Genomic DNA, 18,954 nt, shown 5'->3' with positions numbered 1-18,954 from the left:
GCTTCATCTTGACAATTGTGACATTAACGGTGGCATGGTGCAAAATATGGTAATCACAAGGGCATTGTCTCATAGCCCGATGTGAATGAACCTGTGATCCAACGACTCTAACCGAGCGCTTGCGGTTCGCATAAATGCCTATCGCTGGATCAGCCCCACCACTCCACTAAATTTTACTGCCATTCAACGAGGCTCGACGCTGTCGCAAACAAAAAACGGCAGCAGCCTCGCGACCCGCAAGCGACAGGCGACGACGGCCACCAGCAAAACCCGGCAGGCACCACTCATCGTCCCACGCACGTCTCCTCGAAATTTTTCTCCAGCCGCGATGGCCGACTCGTCCAAAGGCCTCAAGCGATCAAGCGCAGAGACCGAAGGCAGCCAAGATTCGAAAAGAGTCAAGACAGACGGCGGCAGCAACGGCAAGATGGGCGGCGACAAGTACAACCCTTACCTCGCGCACCTCGACGAGGGCGCCCATAATGGCTTCAAGTCACCGCTAGACGAGCTAGAGCGACACAAAACAACGGCATTGCAGGCCGTCAAGGCAGAGGATTCCGACACCAACCCGTGGACGGGTCGTCCTCATTCGCAACAGTACTTCAAAATCCTCAAGACGCGGCGTGATTTGCCCGTGCATAAGCAGCGGCAGGAGTTCCTCGATCAATATCACCAGAATCAGATCCTCGTCTTCGTCGGTGAGACGGGTTCCGGCAAAACGACCCAGATCCCGCAGTACGTCCTCTATGACGAGCTGCCACACCTGACCGGCAAGCTCATTGCTTGCACGCAGCCCAGGAGAGTGGCGGCCATGTCGGTTGCCCAGCGTGTCGCGAACGAGCTCGACGTCGAACTGGGCGAGGAGGTCGGTTACAGCATCCGGTTCGAGAACAAGACAAGCTCCAAGACGCTTCTTAAGTACATGACGGATGGTCAGCTCCTGCGCGAGGCGATGCACGACCACGACATGACTCGGTACGGCTGTATCATTCTCGATGAAGCCCACGAGCGCACCCTAGCCACCGACATTCTTATGGCCCTGCTTAAGGAGATCTCCACGCGGAGGAAAGACCTGAAGATCATCGTTATGTCTGCTACTCTCGACGCCCAAAAGTTCCAGAGCTACTTCTTCAACGCGCCGCTGCTCGCGGTGCCCGGCCGGACGCACCCGGTCGAGATCTTCTATACCCCCGAGCCGGAGCGAGACTACGTTGAAGCCGCGGTCAGAACAGTATTGCAGATCCATGCAAGCGAGCCTGAGGGTGATATCTTGCTCTTCCTGACGGGCGAGGAAGAGATTGAGGATGCATGTCGTCGGATCAGCCTCGAGGTCGACGAGATGATTCGGGAATCCGATGCTGGGCCCATGTCGGTCTACCCCCTCTACGGTACTCTGCCTCCCCATCAGCAACAGCGTATTTTCGACAAAGCCCCGGAGCCATTCCGCAAGGGAGGCCGACCCGGCCGGAAATGCATCGTCGCGACGAACATTGCCGAGACCAGTTTGACGATCGACGGTATTGTCTACGTCGTGGATCCCGGCTTCAGCAAGCAAAAAATCTACAACCCTCGCACCAGGGTAGAGTCGCTGCTTGTGTCTCCCATCTCCAAAGCGTCTGCCCAACAGCGTGCCGGTCGTGCCGGTCGTACGCGGCCCGGCAAATGCTTCCGGCTGTACACGGAAAAGGCCTTCAAGAAAGAACTCATCGAGCAGACCTACCCAGAAATCTTGAGGTCCAATCTGTCCAACACGATCCTGGAGCTCAAAAAACTCGGCGTCCAAGATTTGGTGCATTTCGATTTTATGGACCCTCCGGCACCCGAAACCATGATGCGCGCTTTGGAGGAGCTAAACTATCTCGCTTGCCTGGACGATGACGGCGAGCTGACGCGGCTGGGCGACCTGGCATCCCAGTTCCCGCTCGACCCTGCGCTCGCCGTCATGCTCATATCATCACCGGAATTCTACTGCTCTAACGAGATCCTCTCCATCACCTCTCTGCTGTCGGTCCCACAAATATGGGTGCGCCCCAATAACGCGCGCAAGCGGGCCGACGAGATGAAGCAACAGTTTGCCCATCCAGATGGCGATCACCTGACGCTGCTGAACGCCTATCACGCATACAAGGGTGCCGAGCAGAACGGCGAGGACATGAAGAAGTGGTGCCACGAGCATTTTCTCTCTTACCGGCACCTGTCGAGCGCCGACAATGTGCGCGCTCAGCTCAAGCGCATCATGGAGACGCACGAGATTGAGCTGATCAGCACACCGTTCCAGAACAAGGAGTATTACACCAACATACGGCGGGCGCTGCTGGCGGGTTTCTTCATGCAGGTCGCCATGCGTGAGAGTAGCAACAGCAAGGTGTACAAAACGGTCAAGGACGACCAGCTCGTCATGATACACCCCAGCACCGTCGTCACGAGCCCGTACGACTGGGTCGTCTACAACGAATTTGTGCTTACCACGAAGCAGTATGTGAGGACTGTAACGAATATCAGGCCAGAATGGCTCCTGGTGAGTTCTCCTCTCCTTTTTTCCCCTCCCTTCTTCATCCACAGCCTCGTAATACCTTGTGAGACGCTAACACGCCAATCAGGAAATCGCACCCATCTACTATGATCTCGACACGTTTGAGAAGGGCGAAATTAAGTCGGCGCTGACGCGTGTCACCGAAAAGGTCCGTCGGCGACAGGCCATGAAGGGCGGTCGTTGAGGCTTTGCCCTGCCTGTTCCAACTTGCAGAATGCGAGGTGGAAACGGACCGGCGCCAATAGATATGAAGAGACTATCTGGTGTGTTTGTTTGCCCAAATGGCAGCCTTGTATTTGTTTAGAAGTGTTGCTAGACTGAGGAGAACTTGCCTTGGCGCTCGGGGCCAGCTTCCATTCTGGGCTGTGAGATGGTGATGTGATGCGTGCTCCGGTACCGGGAAGTGGAAGACTGCCACTACATCACCCGATTTCAAACGAAACCCTTGAAGACCTCTCCGTGATCTTGAAGATTCAGGATGTGTTACACACAAGTCTACCCGTCCAGGTCCCGTCCTGCGGCAATCCCGCCGCCCACATGGCAAGGGGCCAAGGGTTCAAGGGAAGACATCCCCGCTTATACTTCTGTGGCTTGCCGGTGGCTGGCTAGCCTCAATTCTGGGGTCTTCCGATTTGCTGTCTCTCCATGTCCGAGTCATCACATCTTGGGATGATGTGGCCAACCGAGCGCTAGGATCGAGGGAGACAAAGGTATGCAAGTTCGGTCTCGACTACTGAATCTCGCGTCCGTTTCCCCTTTCCTGCCATATGAGGGCCACTGGCACTGTATATACATACGTATATATTCCCATAATCGCATTCAGCTGTCGCCCAACAGATATCGGTTATTAAGGAGGCCCTATCCGTAGTTATCCCAAACCCTACAGTCCGGTACGAAATACGAAACCGGGAACACGCGCGTCAACCATAACAACAACACATACCTACTTATTTGCTTAGAATATGCTAGGGCTACCAGGCATATTGCGTGGCCGGTCACGGCATTCACACTAACGTACGCTTGTCGTTTGTGATACTGCGAGGATCACACAGTGCACACCGGAAAGAAGCCCATTGGAAGACTACAGTGTCCGGCCATAGTGCCGCAGATGTGGGAGAGCCTGGGCCCTGACAAGCCATGGCGGCTCGGGCCGAGCGCCTGCGGTCGTCCGATGCCGCGACCCGTGAGGGAAGGGACCGCCGCTTCTGTATCACTCATCGGTCAGGTACCGGGGAAAATTGCTGTTCTCGGCCGGCCGCGTTATCACCGACGCACAACTAGTACTGTAGGCAGTGTTTTGTTTCTTGCCCGCCGCGCCACTAAGTACAATACGCTGTGGGCATCCGTGAATGGTTGGACGGTCAGAGCCGGAATCTGACATGTCAAATACTGTAGCATCTCAAAGTGAGGCTCTGGCAGCGAGAGATATTGTGTTGAGAGAATGAGATAGCCGCAACAACCGCAACAACCGCAACAACCGCAACCTAGGCTTCATGTGGCTGTGATGAATGGAGCCATTGTCATCTTGAATCCAGCTGTGACTGGTGTTTCTTCTCCATCTCTCCTGCGCCATTGGTTGTTGTCTCGCAGTATAAGACCGGGCAAGAAACTCGTGATATGATCCTGCATGCTTGAAGCGACGAATTGCTTGTCGTGGTACAGTACGAGAGGCACTGACTGTAATTAGTGACTATCCCATTCTTGGCCAATGCCGTAGCTCGCTCTGGTTGGAATAAGAGGGCGGAATTGCCCAGTTGCATCCTAATAGACAGCTAATAAATCAAGTCCAAGCCTACAGTCATCTCGCCAGTCGCTCATGAGTCTTGATCTGAAAGCCCAGTATATGAGCAGATTTTAACAGCCAGAAGTTTGCGACTTCGTGTCACGACAGAGCCCAATGAGGCCGCGACGGACCCGACTCCGGAGCGGCATCAGGGTCAGCCTTTACTGCAGCGATTAAGTTGAGCAATGCAACACATCCTCGATCGATCGACAATAAGGGGCCAAGTATACGTAGGACGGTAATTAGGACACCTAGAAGATGCAGGGTGGTGTATGCGCCTGTGTCCCAGTGCCGTGTAACACGATATGCAGAGCCTGCAATCTTGTCCAGAAATCGTATGCAACTTGGGAGCCAATTGACGTCGTAGGCTTCCCTGAGGCCTTGCCAAATGCCAGTATGGACCCGTTGACGGTAATGTCTGAATGTCGAGCATTGTGATGTTGGAAGGAGATGGCCAGGCCCGATGGAGGGAGCGGACGGCCGAGATCGAGATATGAGCTAGGATCAAGTAAGCGTTGTAACTCTACGGAGTAAACAGTCTTGCGAATCCAAACGAGCTATTGTTTTCGAAGGAGCCGACGAGGCCGAAGTCAATTCGTTCTTGACCTCCCGGCGTAGAGGGGCATCGACCTGCAGGAACATAATTGAAGGAAGGGTTCCTAGTTGGACTTTGTAGCCAGCAAACAACAATTGACGGAGTGCAGCGCGAATATCGCGAAGCTTTTTGATGCATGCTGAGTCCGCTGCATCTCGGCCCAAAGTGGTCAATGAGGTGAGGGAAAGGTTGAAATGCGAGTCAACGATATTTGAATATCGTCAACTAGAGCCGTCCTCGTAGAATATGCGAATTCAAACTTGTAGATACCTTCCACAGGAACAACCAGGAAGCGGCAACGTAGGGTGAGGTTCATCAACTCGACCTTGGACATGTGAAGTGTGGGTGCATGAAATGAATGACTCGGAATGTAACGGTGAGAGGTCGGGGCCAGAAGTCTTTCCACCACTTTGTTAATGCACGGGCCATACTGTATAGGCGACGTAAATGCTAGCTATCTCGCACAGTATTTTCTAGCCCAGGCTCTTTCGCTAAGTTCCGCTGGACGCTAGGCCCATTCAAGTACCCGAGCAGTGCTGCAACACTCCCATCACTGTCTAGAGGCACTGTAAGCGGGCTGAAGCAGATGAAGGACGGAGCACTGTATGACTCGTGCGCTGGCTTAACGAGTTGGTGGAAACACTTTTGGCCCCGACCTCCGTACGGTGGGGTACGGTACAGTGTTACTACCGGATTCCTACCGTAACCCACAATTGAACCTCCACCCCTAAAGTTCCACCAACGCTGGCGCACACCCGTCTGGCCGTTGCTACTTGCCGGGCTGAGCGGGCTTGCTAGGCCCATTGAAGCAATGAAGCCGCTCCTTCCAAGGGTCCAGTCTCACCAGGATCTGAAAGCCACGCCGGATGAGAGAACCCTGAAGGCGAGGCCGACGTCCGGTCTACTGGCACTACCTTACTACTGCAATATGCACAGAGAATTGAGTCTTTGTCAATTTTGCTGAAGCTTCAAACTCACGCGGGCTAACGTCAGTTGGAAGGGGAACCTGAAGACGGGATGGCTTGGACTGCACGATCGTTGGCTGCCAACGGCAGCTTACGCGGGCCGTCTGATGCGCAGCGACGAGGATCGAGGGACGACATTTGTTTGGATGGGCCGTCTTGGTCCAGTGTCGTGCAACGCACGGGAACTGTGCCGGCTGGCGTCGAGCTGGTTTCTGCAGCGTGGTGCATTGGAAAACACGCCGAGAGACCCAATTCGTCGCCCATCCGGACCTAGCCTCGCCGACGACTCCATAGAGGGTGCATATCGTGCATATCGCTACGCCGAGGCCATTGAACAATTCGGACGATGTGCCCTTGCGGCGTTGTCAGATATCGCTTTTGCAGCACTGGTCTAGTCGTCTCGTCTCTGGCGACCAACACAGACGCTCATTGTCCCACATCTCGTCTCGACCTTCTGACCTGTACAGTACATACAGCCCGCAACAGTTGTTTCCATTGGGAAAGTTGCTGACGTTGTTGGCCCTCCACGATTGCTTCGAGAACGCGGGAACGGCTCTTGGCATCACCAGCCCATCGACCCACCACTGCCGTACTCCGAGACTGCCACACCCGCGCTGCAGGATTGGGAACCATGTAGATGATATCAAAGTCGCAATCCAAATGTCCTCCTTGCTTGGGTTGAGTTCTATCCAGAGAAGCATATTCGGTACGAAGGAAGTACTGTAAGTGCGCCATGATTGGCGTACTGTGCAGGCTGCCCGGTGCTCGACAGATCACTCCATGGCAATGCCGGTTGGCCTCCCCCTGATGAAGACACATGCACCCCGAATCCCTTGACATTGCGGGTTTGAGACTCGATTGGGAAAAATGGCAGGCCACATCAAATCGTACCCTGGCAACAATACCACCCCCTGTCATACCCGGTTTGGCTTTGACAGCCACCCGGCATGTGTCTATGAGCTTGGCCTTATCGGTGCCGGAGCACCACCCTGCAGTTGGAATGATGCCATGCTTTGAAGGGCAACCCCATGTGATGTATAAAACATATCTCGCCACTTTCTTTTCTGCTGTTCTTTTTCCTCGACTTACACGCGCCCACACACACGTGGATTCATTACCCCTTGGAGGTTGGATACGAATCGACCTTTGTTCTGCCCAGCAGTATCAAAAGGTCTCTTCAACAACTTCCTTTTTCAAATCGCTTGACTGTCAGCGGGCAGTCCACATTTTACATCTGAAAGGATACTCATCCACACCTCAGCAACCCCTGAACGATCACAGTTCGATATTCTACCAACCCTTATTCCTTCGCCATGTCAGGTAGCGGTGGTTTTTACAAGTACCGCTGCAAGTATTTCTGGACGTACAACTGCGACAACTGGGTGTACGCCAACGGCCACGCATGTCAAATGTGTCTTGTAAGTCACGTCCATCTCCCCACCTTGTTTCCCCTTTTACCCCCACATATCTAGTGTCAAAACACTGACCCTCTCTTCCATAGGCCCTGGGCCGTGAAGCGGCCGAATTATTCCCTGTGGCCTCCTCCTCGGCGGCAGCGGCGGGGACAACAAACCCTTGGCATCCTCATCCCCAGCAACACCTGATGAATGAGATCTGCGTGCCCCAGGCCTTCCACGGAACTCTCCAGTACACGGTCATGGAGATTGTCCCCGCGGATGAGGCCACCACCGGCGGCGGCTTCGGTAGGGCTTATTGGACCCTCCGGCACAAGGTCATGGAGCAGCCTCAGGCTATCCCCGCGGTGACCCTCGGCGCCATACCTTAACTACCTATGAGCGACACGCCCCAATCTTGATGCGGCATGGCGGCATCCGGGATGTCTGGCGTGACGTTCCTGCTTGCACATGCCACTTAATAGGAACTGCCCCCTGAGAGATCGGCGGGGATACGCCCAATTCATTACTATGACGTTAAGCTACCACTCGTGAAACGCAGCGCTGCTTCTATCCTGTCCGACTGCTTGCTTCTGGGATATTTGACGACAGTATATGTTTTCGCTTTCGACAATTCTTGGTTCTTGGCCAAGACAACCTCCTCCTTTCGAACACCACGATTATCCGAGCAGATTCTACAGGACAGGTGCACAGTGTGGCAGGAGCACACATAAACCTTACGGTGGGAAGGTCAGATTGATATCAAAACATTCTGCATGTGGTAGACTCTCTTGGGGGTGGTATTCTGCGATTCTGGCGGACGTAATGGGGGGCCAGTTTGGCGCTGGCTGTATGGCAACACGCGTGGGGGGCTGCGACATATGTAGCTACCTATGCTGGCTCTTTGCCCTGCCTTTGCAGAAGCCAAGGGGGGACTGACACTCTTTGGCCGATCAGATTGCTCTCACTCTCAACTGGGCTATCCTATCAATGCACCTAATACTAGTATTCTTGCTGTCCCAGCAGCTGATTTTGGCAGTCCAGGTTCCAATGTTTTCCGGGATACAGTTTTGGTCGTTTTGTAAAGAGGAACACTACTATCTGCACTCGATTGTGCTGGCCCTGGACCCCAACAGAACTCGATATCTAGGCCGATTGCCAGCACCTTGCGAGGGTTTGCACACTCGAAGGCAGGGCTCGTCTCGCCATGTCTTCAAACAAGGAGCACGGAACTCACGTCTTCACCTCCGAGTCGTAGACCCCTCTCGGCATATCCATCGATGAATAGAAGCTCAGCTGTCAATTGGGTCTGTTAAGAGGCTACGAATCAAATAACGACATGTTGGTTTCACGACTTCGTTCCACTGCTTCCTCGGCGGCCAAACCTGATTACCCAGGCATCAGTCAGTCAGCCCCTCTTCCAGTCCCATCCTCAAGGTCGCGTTCACAAGTTTCCGATTAGTCCAAGAAGATTCGGCTACGCTACGCGGCCCCGTAGGACAGGGAAGGGGATCCGGGCGCGAGAGCGGGATATATATGAACTGGTGTAATCTGTCTGTCTGAAGGCAGATGTTGGATATCCTGCGGCGTAACACAGTAAACACACCAACTTGAACTGTGCCGCTCAGGTCTGCTAATGTAGGTCGTTGATTTACAGCGCGCACGCATCGGAGGTTGTTTGCCAAGTCGCTTCCGGAGGCCGCCTGCTGCGAGTTACAGCAACATCGGGAAGATAATCTCGAGGAGGTCCTGTACAGTACCTTGTAGGGTACTATAGCTCTTTTAAGGTGCCTGCCTGAGACAACCCTTAGTTAACTGTATTATAGACCACCTCCAGCCCTCCCATTGCCCCCATCCCCTGATTCATGGCATAGCGTACAAGAGACGATGAGCCAGTCGGAGAAAGGCCGGGGTGAGCAAGTACCGAAGATCGTATGTACATACCTACCCACGGCACCAAGAAATAGAGTTATGATCTGACATTCTCTGTAGGCCACTGACTTGCTTGCTCAGAATGGCGATGATAGGGGGCGAGGGGCAGGCTGAGAACACAACAAGTAGGGTAAATCCATCGGCCAAGTTCCCATTGACTGCCTCAGGTTGGTTCGGCCGATCCTAGCATAACGTTAAGCCAACAGGTTTCCCGCACCTCAATGCCTCGCTGAGATGCGCACGCCATTTATTTCCGATAAACCCGCCAACCTACATACTCAATCTTCCATCAGGGCACATAATAACGTTACGATGTAGTTTGCATTCACATTGGCGTCCTTGATCTTGGACGTAACCGAGGTCGGCCGGGCTCAGTTCGTAGCGTGGATCGTGGAACAGCCTGGACCACTGTGCGCTGGGCATTTATGCCCCAGCTGCATTCAAATCAATCCAGTCCCAAAACAGGAACTGTCAACAGACGCGTTCCCTAATCCCTATACTGCACTCAGTTAGGTAGTTACCTGTATGTGTGTCAGCGCGTGCTTTGCGCATGGCATACCAATCACCTTGCGTTCAGACCACTGGCTCTCCATCCAATTGCGACCATGATCCAACAGCATAAGAACAATGGCCTTATCCGGTGCACGGACCGTTCTGGAGTGCTGATGCTATGACAAGCCTGCAAACGGCATAGGTTCGGAAGATGACATGATTAGGGTTCCATCCGGGCTCTAGGCAGGATCGCACGGAATTGGAAAGAAAAAGAAGAAGAACCAACTTCCATGATTTGTTAGATGTTCGGATACGGTCGGAAAAAGAGAAAAGAATCATCAAAACATCTGGCGCTCCAAACAGGGCGTCTGAAAAACGTGGATTGTGAAATTGGCCAGGCAAAACCGTTTCTTGCCAAGAGTGCTGGCGGCGCTTCCTTCCGCAGTGGAGCAGCTAGGTTCCCCGGTGGTTCGTCTTGGCGCTTTCCGCTAACGTCTTAGCGAGGACCACACACGTGGTTTGTCGATAGTGAGCGCACTCGGCCGGAGGATCGGGTGGGGGTTCAAGAGACGACAAAGCATCTGAACAGCCCCCCCCACCACCCGATAGGGTGGATATCCTCCACCTGGCCACCCTCGAACTCCTCATGCACTGTGCGGGACAACCCGGAGCTGGACTGCAGGAGACCAGTCGGTTAACATTGGATTGCGTAAAGCGCACTCGGTGGCTCTGTTGTCAGTGCGTAGCGTATTCGTATTTGCGGGGTTTTGTTGACCTCCGACGGAAGCGGGATGTTTACCAAGCAGAGACGCAGTTTGCGTCCCGCAAAAACGAAAAGCAGCACTGCGATGCTGCCAAGGATCTGTCACTATCGCTCCTTGAGTCCTCATCACGGCGGCCACAATTCAACTTCCCTGGATTGGTCATGGCCTTGAAGTTGGTGCGATGGTCCGGCACCAGGGAACTATGCCTTGGATCGCTTATCGCACTCCAAGTCGCAACACACGGCAGGCGGGTTTGCACCGATACCAACATGCAGCCGGTACCAGTAAGTAGTAGTTGAGTCTAGCGGCGAGCACGAGGTGCCTAGATCATTCGTTCTCTTTCCATGAGTTAGCCCGGACGCGGCAGCAGGATGAAAACACAGGGATACTTATCCTCCGAAAAGAGAGGGGTTGTCCTCACGCCATTCCTGGAGCGAGAACAACCAGGACCATCCCCCGAGGGACCCGTCCTCATCCAACTCGACGGCCTCGAACAGCAGAGCTCTCCCCGAGGGCAACGGAATCCGGACAAACTGGGGAGAGGGAGTTCCAGTACCAGACAAGCACGAAGCTTTGACTCCAACTCGAGATGGGTCCCAGTCCTGGTCCTCTCGACCCGCCGCCTTTGTCAGAAGCACTCAGTTTGAAGCAATGCTGAACAGACAGCCAGTCGGATTCCAACCCCTGCGACCCCCACAAGCTGTCAAGGGCTTCCACGATGCCAAACCCTTCAGTGAAAGCCACGCCGTCGCCGATGTAAGGCCCGTCAAAATCGGCAGCCACGACTGCAACCTTCAAGTGCTAGCGTGATTCCCAGCCAAGTCTTTCCGTGTGTCCGCACTGCCAACTGGGACTTGTTTTTGTTTCCTCTCCCATGCTCGTATCCAAAAGATAACGGGGCAGGGAGGGCGTTTCCGCACGTACAAAAACATCCTCAAAAAACGCGCTGTCATCTCCGACTAGCGCCTTATTCAGGCACAGTGGAGGGAGGGTGTGTCTGTGCCAGAGAGCATCAGACACGGGGTTTTGGCGTCCCGTCGAACGTAGGACAGAGCCTACGAGGACGAGTTAATGCGCCTGGTCGGATTTCACGTTTCCGTGACGCGCGGACATGTAGCCCCAACGCGGCCCTGGGAGTCGGCGAAGTCGTGGGTGGCTCGACACGCATGCAGTGCGAGAATGAGGGAGTTATGAGGGTACCGAGAGCATTTCAACATGGCGTGCTGGCTATCATCCTGGAACATTTCCGTGCGCAGCCCGGCAGCACCCGCTCACTGACGTGATTCCTGCGAGACGAGCTGCAGGCACAGAAGCGAAACGGGCCGGACGATCGTGCGGAGCCAGGATTGCGCTCTCCCTCGTACTCCAGAGCTGCTCAGGGCGTGGAGGCCGCGGAACAGCGAGGTGAGCATGCAAGCAGACAGGCTGCCAGAGAGTGTCCACTCAACCCAGTCGTCAAGCCGACATCGCCAGAGCGATCCCTCTTGACCAGAGTGCCGGTTCCAGTGCCTCAATCCTGACGAGTGGCCTCAGGCCAGAGGCGCTCACCGTGTGGACTCATAGGAAAGGACGGTCGCCCACCATGACGGTGTCTGGAGCTCGTTCCGCTAGTCCGCCCCATGCGTCGCTCGATCAACCTGTACCGCTTTACCAGCGGCACAAGCCTCTCGATCGACGACCAAGGCATAAAAAGCAGTCCGAATGACTATAAGCGCAAGACTTGAAACCAAAGGGTGTCTTAGGGTTAAGTTCCGAGACCAATTCACCCCGCGGGACTGGCTTGCCCACGAGACAAGAAAATTGACAGTGATCCCAACCGCGGCAAGCTTGAATGTTTCCCGATACGGGATCGAAGCTGCGACGTACTGTGCAATTCCAGTTCCAGTGAGGCGGTCTAGACGACATTCCTATCGGAAAATTGGAATCGGAGAACTGTAGGGGAGGCGTCGTGCGTGCTATGTGCTCTGGCGAGCGAAAGAAGTTGGCTGGGAAGGCGCGTCAACATCGAGGGTTGCGGTTTGGGGCTGTGTATCTCGATTATCTATTGACAGAAGATGCATCTCAGGCGGGTTTCCCGGGTTCGATATGTATCGGTCCTAAACGATTCCGATCGGACATGTTGAGGCAAGCTCGGGTAGCTGGAGAGTCTGGGAAGGAAAGTAAGCCTCAGAGGGAACAGGGAAGCAACGCGTGAGGAAGCTTATACGTAAGACCGCGTCGACCCACTCGACCGTGATTGATTGATCCGTGCACCCAAGTGGAATCCCCTGATCTGCGCCCCATAATTTACCACTTTGAGACGGGAGTCGGAGACCTCGAGTCGAAACTTCATCCTTTTTCTAGTTCATTTCGGTGCCCTTGAAGCATGTTCTTCGCTCTGGACATCGGCCACATAGGAAAATGAAGTTTAGCCTGCTGTTCGTGTCATAGGCCGGGGTTTGTGCTCCATTTATGCACCCCATAAGTCGATACGGTGTCCTCGAAAATGCGAACATCAAGTTTTGATATTTAGAAGCCATCCCCGCAAGTCTCACACACTTCTCTTTGCCTGGACCTGGCTAGGGAACGAGACCTACAACATATGTATCCTATCTAGAACAAGGCATCAGTGTCATGGAGCAAGGAGCCCACGAGAAGAACAGCCGCCAAAGGTTGATTGAATCCATTTTCGACCTTGGTGGCAAAGCGTTTAATCCCGAAACATCTGAAACTTCAAGGGTGCAGGCAAAGGCGGAGTTTGACGATCTGATCCAGAGGCAAGCCAAGCTGTTCGGCCCGCCGCGTGCCATCTCGGTCTGACACGTACCGCAGGACGAAAACGCTTAGTCTCTTGACAGCGCTCAACATCTTGGTCAGACCGGGCCACGTTCAGCCATGGCTACGTCCCAGGCTGATGGAAACGCTGACGCTTGTCCCTCTCCGCCCAGACGGCGTGCGGGCAACGCTTGAGTTTGTCTTCGCCGTCCACCCCTCCAGCACCGTCAAGGTATCTGAGGCAGCAGTGCCACAGAAGAGGGGGGCAAACATTACTCACGAATCCCTCAATATTGCCAGCAACCTGCTCTCCGTGCCACCGGCTTCAGTGGAACCCGAGACATGGTACTCAGCAATCTCACCGCAGCTTTTCACTCTGCTTGATGGAGGTGAAGGATTGGAACTAATGAAAGCCGCCTCGTATGTCATCGGATTTGGCGTCTTGGGTCGGAAGGCGTCGGGAGCTCCTGGTGCGGTATCCCTACTCTATACCTAGTTGCTCAGCATTATTAACACCTCATCAAGGTACCGCTGGGTGGAAATTCTTAGCAGAGCCGCTGCTGACCCGCATCAAGCCTTTCCCTGGCTTTCTGGATGAAGTAGATGCAAAGTTGGACGGTGTAATCGACCTGACGAGCGACAAGGTGGTCGTCCGTAACGACGAGTTGGCTATAGCACTTCGTCGACTGCGGTCATTAACTGCCTCTCACCCAAACCCAGGGCTGTGCAAGCGGCTGCTCTCTCCCGTGCTCCTCCCACTCTGGGCTCTTTCATCATGGCACGATGCCCAGCCGTCTACCCAAGAGAATATCTGTACCCCGGCGCTGGAACTTTTGAAAATCTATCTCAAATTAGCGTCATCTGCTGACATCGTGTTGTTCTTCGTCAAAAATCTGAGCTACATTGGCGGCTATGACAAGGGTAGTCCTGAGTGGATCTACAAGACAACGGGACAGGGTCACATCGAGATTGTGGATGTGAGGCAGTCTATGGGGAATGTTAGCCAAACAGCTCCTCAGATCAGGTTGGATGATGTCGATGGAAAGATCTCCAAGTTATTAGATCTCATCACATCGACGCTTTCCGACGCCGATATTTCCACTTCGTTCCTGGAGCTCCTTAAAAGGTGGCTAAAGTCATCTCAGAATCTCAAGAGGAGGGACATTTTTGTCAAGCTTCAGGAAGACACAGAGGACCCTCTAGCCCAGTTAGTTGAGATCAAGACCCTCCAGGCAATGATGGAGAAGTTCCCAGAAAAGCTCGCCACCCAACCGAAGCGCATCCTTGATCTAGTCAGCCAGATCCTGGCTCACGCAGGAGACAACCCCGAGGAGGATGACGAGGTTCCTGGTGTCGCGCTGAGTCTTCTAAACATGATTATCACAACCCCAGGCTTCCAGAAGGCAAGAGTTCCCCCGGAAGTCCTCACCGTTATCGAGTCATCCCTAGACAAGTTAGGCAAGGGGGGAACCGACAACAACCTCTCCCAAACAGCAAACAATCTACGCCTCCTTTTGCGATACCGCGATGAGGTCGACGCACCATCGGACGCCACAAGCGCACCCACCGACCGCCAAATCGAAGACCGCAAAACGTACAACCTCGCCATCTCTTACATCTCCCAACCCGACTCCCCTCCCCCCGTCCGGTCCGAAGGCCTCAACCTCATAGGAACCCTGATTACCTCGCAGAGCCCCATCCTTGACATCCCCGGCATCTTGGTGCTCCTCTCATCCCAGATCGCCGACAGCGATGAGTACATCTACCTGCGCGTCATCAAGCTGTACACGCTGCTTTGCAACAAGCACCCGCGCGCGGTGACCAACGAACTAGTCGACCACTTTGTCGACGCGAAAGAAACGCACTCGGTCGACGCGCGCCTGCGGTTCGGGGAGGCCCTGTTGCAGGTGATTGAACGGCTTGGAGAGACATTTACGGACGCAGTCGCCACCCAGGTCGGCAACGCGTTGCTGGCGGTGGCGGGCCGGCGGGGGCGGCGGCCCAAGACGGAGGCGAGACAGGCCAGGGAGGCCAGGGCACAGGAGCGCAAGAACCGTGAGGCCGACGAGGTCTGGGGCGGCAAGGTGCCCGATTTCAGCGACCCCGTCTCCCCTGAGGAAAAGGCAAGGAATGAGCTGCTCGAGCGTATCGTCGAGGGCTGGGAGAGCAAGCGTGCCAGCGAGGACATCAGGATCCGCGCCTCAGCGCTGTCCGTCCTCGGCGCCGCCCTCGAGAGCAACATTGCTGGGCTGGGCCAGTCGCTCGTCACGGCCGGGGTGGATCTTTGCATGGCTGTGCTGCAGTTGGAGAGAGAGCCCGAGAAGGGGATCCTGAGGCGGGCCGCGGTGGTGTTTGTTATGAGCTTTGTGAGGGCGCTGGACGTGGCGAGGAAGAGCGGGCGGAAGCTGGGGATCGGATTCGGCAAGGGGGCGCAGGAGGACGTGATGAGGACGCTGAGATACGTGGCGGCGACGGATGAGGATGGACTGGTGGTGCAGCATGCGAAGGATGTAGTGGAGAGTCTGGAGAATTGGCAGCTCGTGAGGCTGCTGCCTGAGGAAGACGACTCCGGCGGCCAGGGAATATTGGCTGGTGTTGGTGGTGGGGGCCTGAAGAAGCTGGCCGGGTTGGAGGTGAATCCGGAGAGATCAGCTGCTCCACCTAGTGATTCTAGGCTAGGGCCGAGGATAGAGGAGATTGAATAAAACCGGAGGGTACGCTTGCTGGGAGAGAAGATTGTGCTCTGATTTCACAGTCAGGTTCCGATACTGGATATGTACTGTACAAGAAGGAACCAAAAAGGTACGGCTAATCTAAGAATCGAACCTGAAGGCCAAAAAGAGGGTATGAGCCTAGACAGCAGTCTGGGACTGTAACACCCGTCGACCAGAGGCCGTCCAGATATTTTCTCAACCCTGCGCTGGAACCGCTACACCACAACGCCATTGAAAGTGTAGTGGTTCCTGTTGAAGACCTGCTCACATAAACTAACCTATATACCTCCCAGGCTCCCACCGCGAGTTTTTACCCAATTCCTTGGTCAGTGTCTTTTTTCACTCTTGTGTTTCACAGATACAACCATCACTCTACTCTGGATGAATTCTCCTATTTCTTCCTCTTACGGTACAAGTGCTGATCATCAACCCTTATACTATTCCACCCGCTATTGTTATTCCCTGGAAGAACGTTGGTTACTGTAGACAATCAAGATGTCGATTTGTTTTTGTCGTCACTCACAGGAGGTGCCAAGAAATGGTGGCCCCAAATGTCTTGGCAACTCGTGACACCGCGTCAATCAATTACTGGCAGCTGCCGATATCGCGACTCCGTCCACAAACCAGTGCCAACAACTGCCATCGCACGTACACAATCAGTCGATGAGGATACCTTGATGATGGCCCCTCGGCGGGAAATACTGGACTCAGAGGACGATGGCAGCGACTTTGGTGATAACCCTATTGAAGAACCTGCAGAGGCAGGTGCAAACCACGAAATACCCCGCGATGAAGCCCAAAACACGCTCAACGCGTCGCACAATGTCAGTGGCGACTCAACGGATCTGTCCTTTTTTCAGCAAATTTACGACCAGCAGCAAGCCGCTGCCGATGGACAGGATCTAGTTCACGACACAACTCGCCTCGGAGCCTCTGGCTCTGCATGGACTGACGTGTCCTCAGCTCCACCACCTGGACAGAAGCCACGGCCGAGTGACATTTCGTCGCTCACCCCTGTCACGGATCCGGTGCCGCCAACTCGGAGGTCGAAGAGGTCCAGAGAAGTCCAACAGCCGGAGCTGATCGATCTGACGGACATGGTGACGCCACGAAAAGAAGCTGCCAGCGGGGCCAGCGATGTGTGGAACTTGCCAAGCTCAGCCGCGTCGCAAAGAAATACGAGGACATACGGGAAGCGGAAGAGCGGGGGGCAGCAGTCCAGTCCCCAACCGGTAGCAACATCTGACATGCCGTCTACCGAGGATCCATATTCCTTCCCAGATGCGACGCCGCGAGCCAGAAAAAAGGCAAAACGTGGCACACCCCCCAGCTCCGCTAGTCCCGTGTTGCTGGTGCCCACGGGCGAGGCCGAAGGCTCCAGCAGACGGACACTGAGAAGACGAGGAAGGGATGATGACGCTAGTCTTGACTCAAACATGCTCGGTGCCAACACATCGCTATATATCGCTCAAAGTGCCCTCACGGCGAGCCAGAAGCAGGAGTATCGGATGGTCAGTCAGTCATCTGACGCTCAGCCAGATACTGTTGAGCAGTCATTGCCCACCCAGCAGTTCGTGGTGGGAGAGATACACAAATCCAGCGGCGCTACGACAATTGCTTATCCGACTCCTAGCCGTGTCGTTTCGTCTAGGCTGGCTTCGACAGATATGTTTGGTGATGATGTTGCCGCCACGGCACTCTCGGTTCAAGAGGCTAACATTCAGGTTCGCTCAGCTCCCCGCATTCTTATCGGCGACGCCTGCTAATTCATGTGACAGCAATCTTCGCCAGATGTGTTGACAGATATGTCCGCCCTCAAGGCCACCAGGACCAAGAGGAGTCGGGCGAAGGTTGCGTCTTCGGCAGGCTTCTCCGAATGTGACCCGCCCGTCTCTGCACGCAAGTCCAAGAAAAGGAAGATTACCCAATCAGCAGATGACTTGCAGGAAAAGGATCCGTTGGAGGGCATCGGGGGGACTGATGACTCGCTACTCCATGGAAAAGAGGCCGGGCATGCTACTGTTGAGAAGCAAGACATTGAGTCAAACGATCAGGCATATACACCGGTGGTTGAGCCGCCCAATCTTGACTCAGCACCTCCACCTCCCCCGACGCAAAAGAAAAGGGGCCGCAAAAAGAAGGATATCAAACCCAGGGATTCTACCCCTGAGATTGGCGATCCGAGTTCGCTGGGGGGAAACATCCCCGAACCTGCTATTGAGCAACCAGAGCCATCAGAGAAGCGAAGGCGCGGTCGCCCGCGCAAGGCCGAGACATCTAATCAAGCGCCATCGGTACCTACTCAGCCAGAACCAGAGCCTTTAGCAGAGGCACGGGCATTATCCGAACTACCCCACAACTCGCAGTCAGGTTCACAACCCCATAATGTCAAGAGCGAGGGTGGCGACGGCGACGGTAAGGAGAACGGGCCAGCAGCGGCTACTCCCGACGTCGAGACAGTCAAGATGGCCAAGATGGCTTCAGACACTAAAGACAAGGGCAAAGAGAAGGCGCCGAAACAGGATCCCAACCAGAAGCTACAACTTAAAGTGCAATATCGCGTAGGGCTTAGCAAAAGGTCACGGATCGCGCCGCTGCTGAAGTCGTTAAAGAAGCCATCTTGATAGAAATAAGGGTTGATTTGGGATGGGATCGAACGGAATAGAGGGCATTTCTTGGGGATTTCTGGTCTTGAGAGATGGGATGGCGATCGAATTGCATTATGGCGGGTGACATGAAGGTCAGGTTGCCAAGGCAGGCGTTCATCCTTTGCACCGTTGCAGATACCCGTTCGGTTTGCTTCATTGTCTATTCCTGGACTGGCTCGCTATAGTTTTGTTTGCGCAGGAGCCCTTTCCTAAGGTGCAAAAGTCTGGAACTGGCATGTTCGTCGATGCCAGTCACAATTTTGAGGGAGGTGGTCGGATACTCCGGTGAGACACAATAAAAATGCAGCATTACTATCATGACAAAGATTATGGTTTAACATCGTTGCTTGAACTTCAGTACGAAAGGCAGCGTAGCGACG

The 18,954-nt window shown here is 54.5% G+C and overlaps 4 protein-coding genes across 4 annotated transcripts; all 4 read left to right on the top strand.

The window, feature by feature from the left end:
* Positions 1–17: 17 nt before the first annotated feature.
* On the top strand, positions 18–2,981 carry N656DRAFT_775549 (P-loop containing nucleoside triphosphate hydrolase protein). Its single transcript, XM_064814460.1, has 2 exons — positions 18–2,518; positions 2,601–2,981. The coding sequence occupies exons 1-2, from the start codon at positions 329–331 to the stop codon at positions 2,715–2,717; spliced, it is 2,307 nt and encodes a 768-aa protein (XP_064673192.1). The 5' UTR covers positions 18–328; the 3' UTR covers positions 2,718–2,981.
* Positions 2,982–7,183: 4,202 nt separating this feature from the next.
* N656DRAFT_775547 (uncharacterized protein) lies at positions 7,184–7,489 on the top strand. Its single transcript, XM_064814459.1, has one exon. The coding sequence runs from the start codon at positions 7,190–7,192 to the stop codon at positions 7,346–7,348; it is 159 nt and encodes a 52-aa protein (XP_064673191.1). The 5' UTR covers positions 7,184–7,189; the 3' UTR covers positions 7,349–7,489.
* A 5,862-nt stretch (positions 7,490–13,351) lies between these two features.
* Positions 13,352–15,917, top strand: N656DRAFT_702343 (uncharacterized protein; the record flags this gene model as incomplete). The annotated part of the gene is made up of 2 exons (XM_064811013.1): positions 13,352–13,682; positions 13,738–15,917. The coding sequence occupies 2 exons, from the start codon at positions 13,352–13,354 to the stop codon at positions 15,915–15,917; spliced, it is 2,511 nt and encodes an 836-aa protein (XP_064673190.1).
* A 625-nt stretch (positions 15,918–16,542) lies between these two features.
* N656DRAFT_775542 (uncharacterized protein) lies at positions 16,543–18,896 on the top strand. The gene is made up of 2 exons (XM_064814458.1): positions 16,543–17,650; positions 17,705–18,896. The coding sequence occupies exons 1-2, from the start codon at positions 16,604–16,606 to the stop codon at positions 18,548–18,550; spliced, it is 1,893 nt and encodes a 630-aa protein (XP_064673189.1). The 5' UTR covers positions 16,543–16,603; the 3' UTR covers positions 18,551–18,896.
* Positions 18,897–18,954: the final 58 nt, after the last annotated feature.

This window comes from Canariomyces notabilis (genome assembly GCF_033297395.1).
Source record: "Canariomyces notabilis strain CBS 508.74 unplaced genomic scaffold N656scaffold_3, whole genome shotgun sequence".
In the NCBI taxonomy this organism is placed as follows: Eukaryota; Fungi; Ascomycota; class Sordariomycetes; order Sordariales; family Chaetomiaceae; genus Canariomyces; species Canariomyces notabilis.
This window is presented reverse-complemented; position numbering and strand designations above follow the sequence as displayed.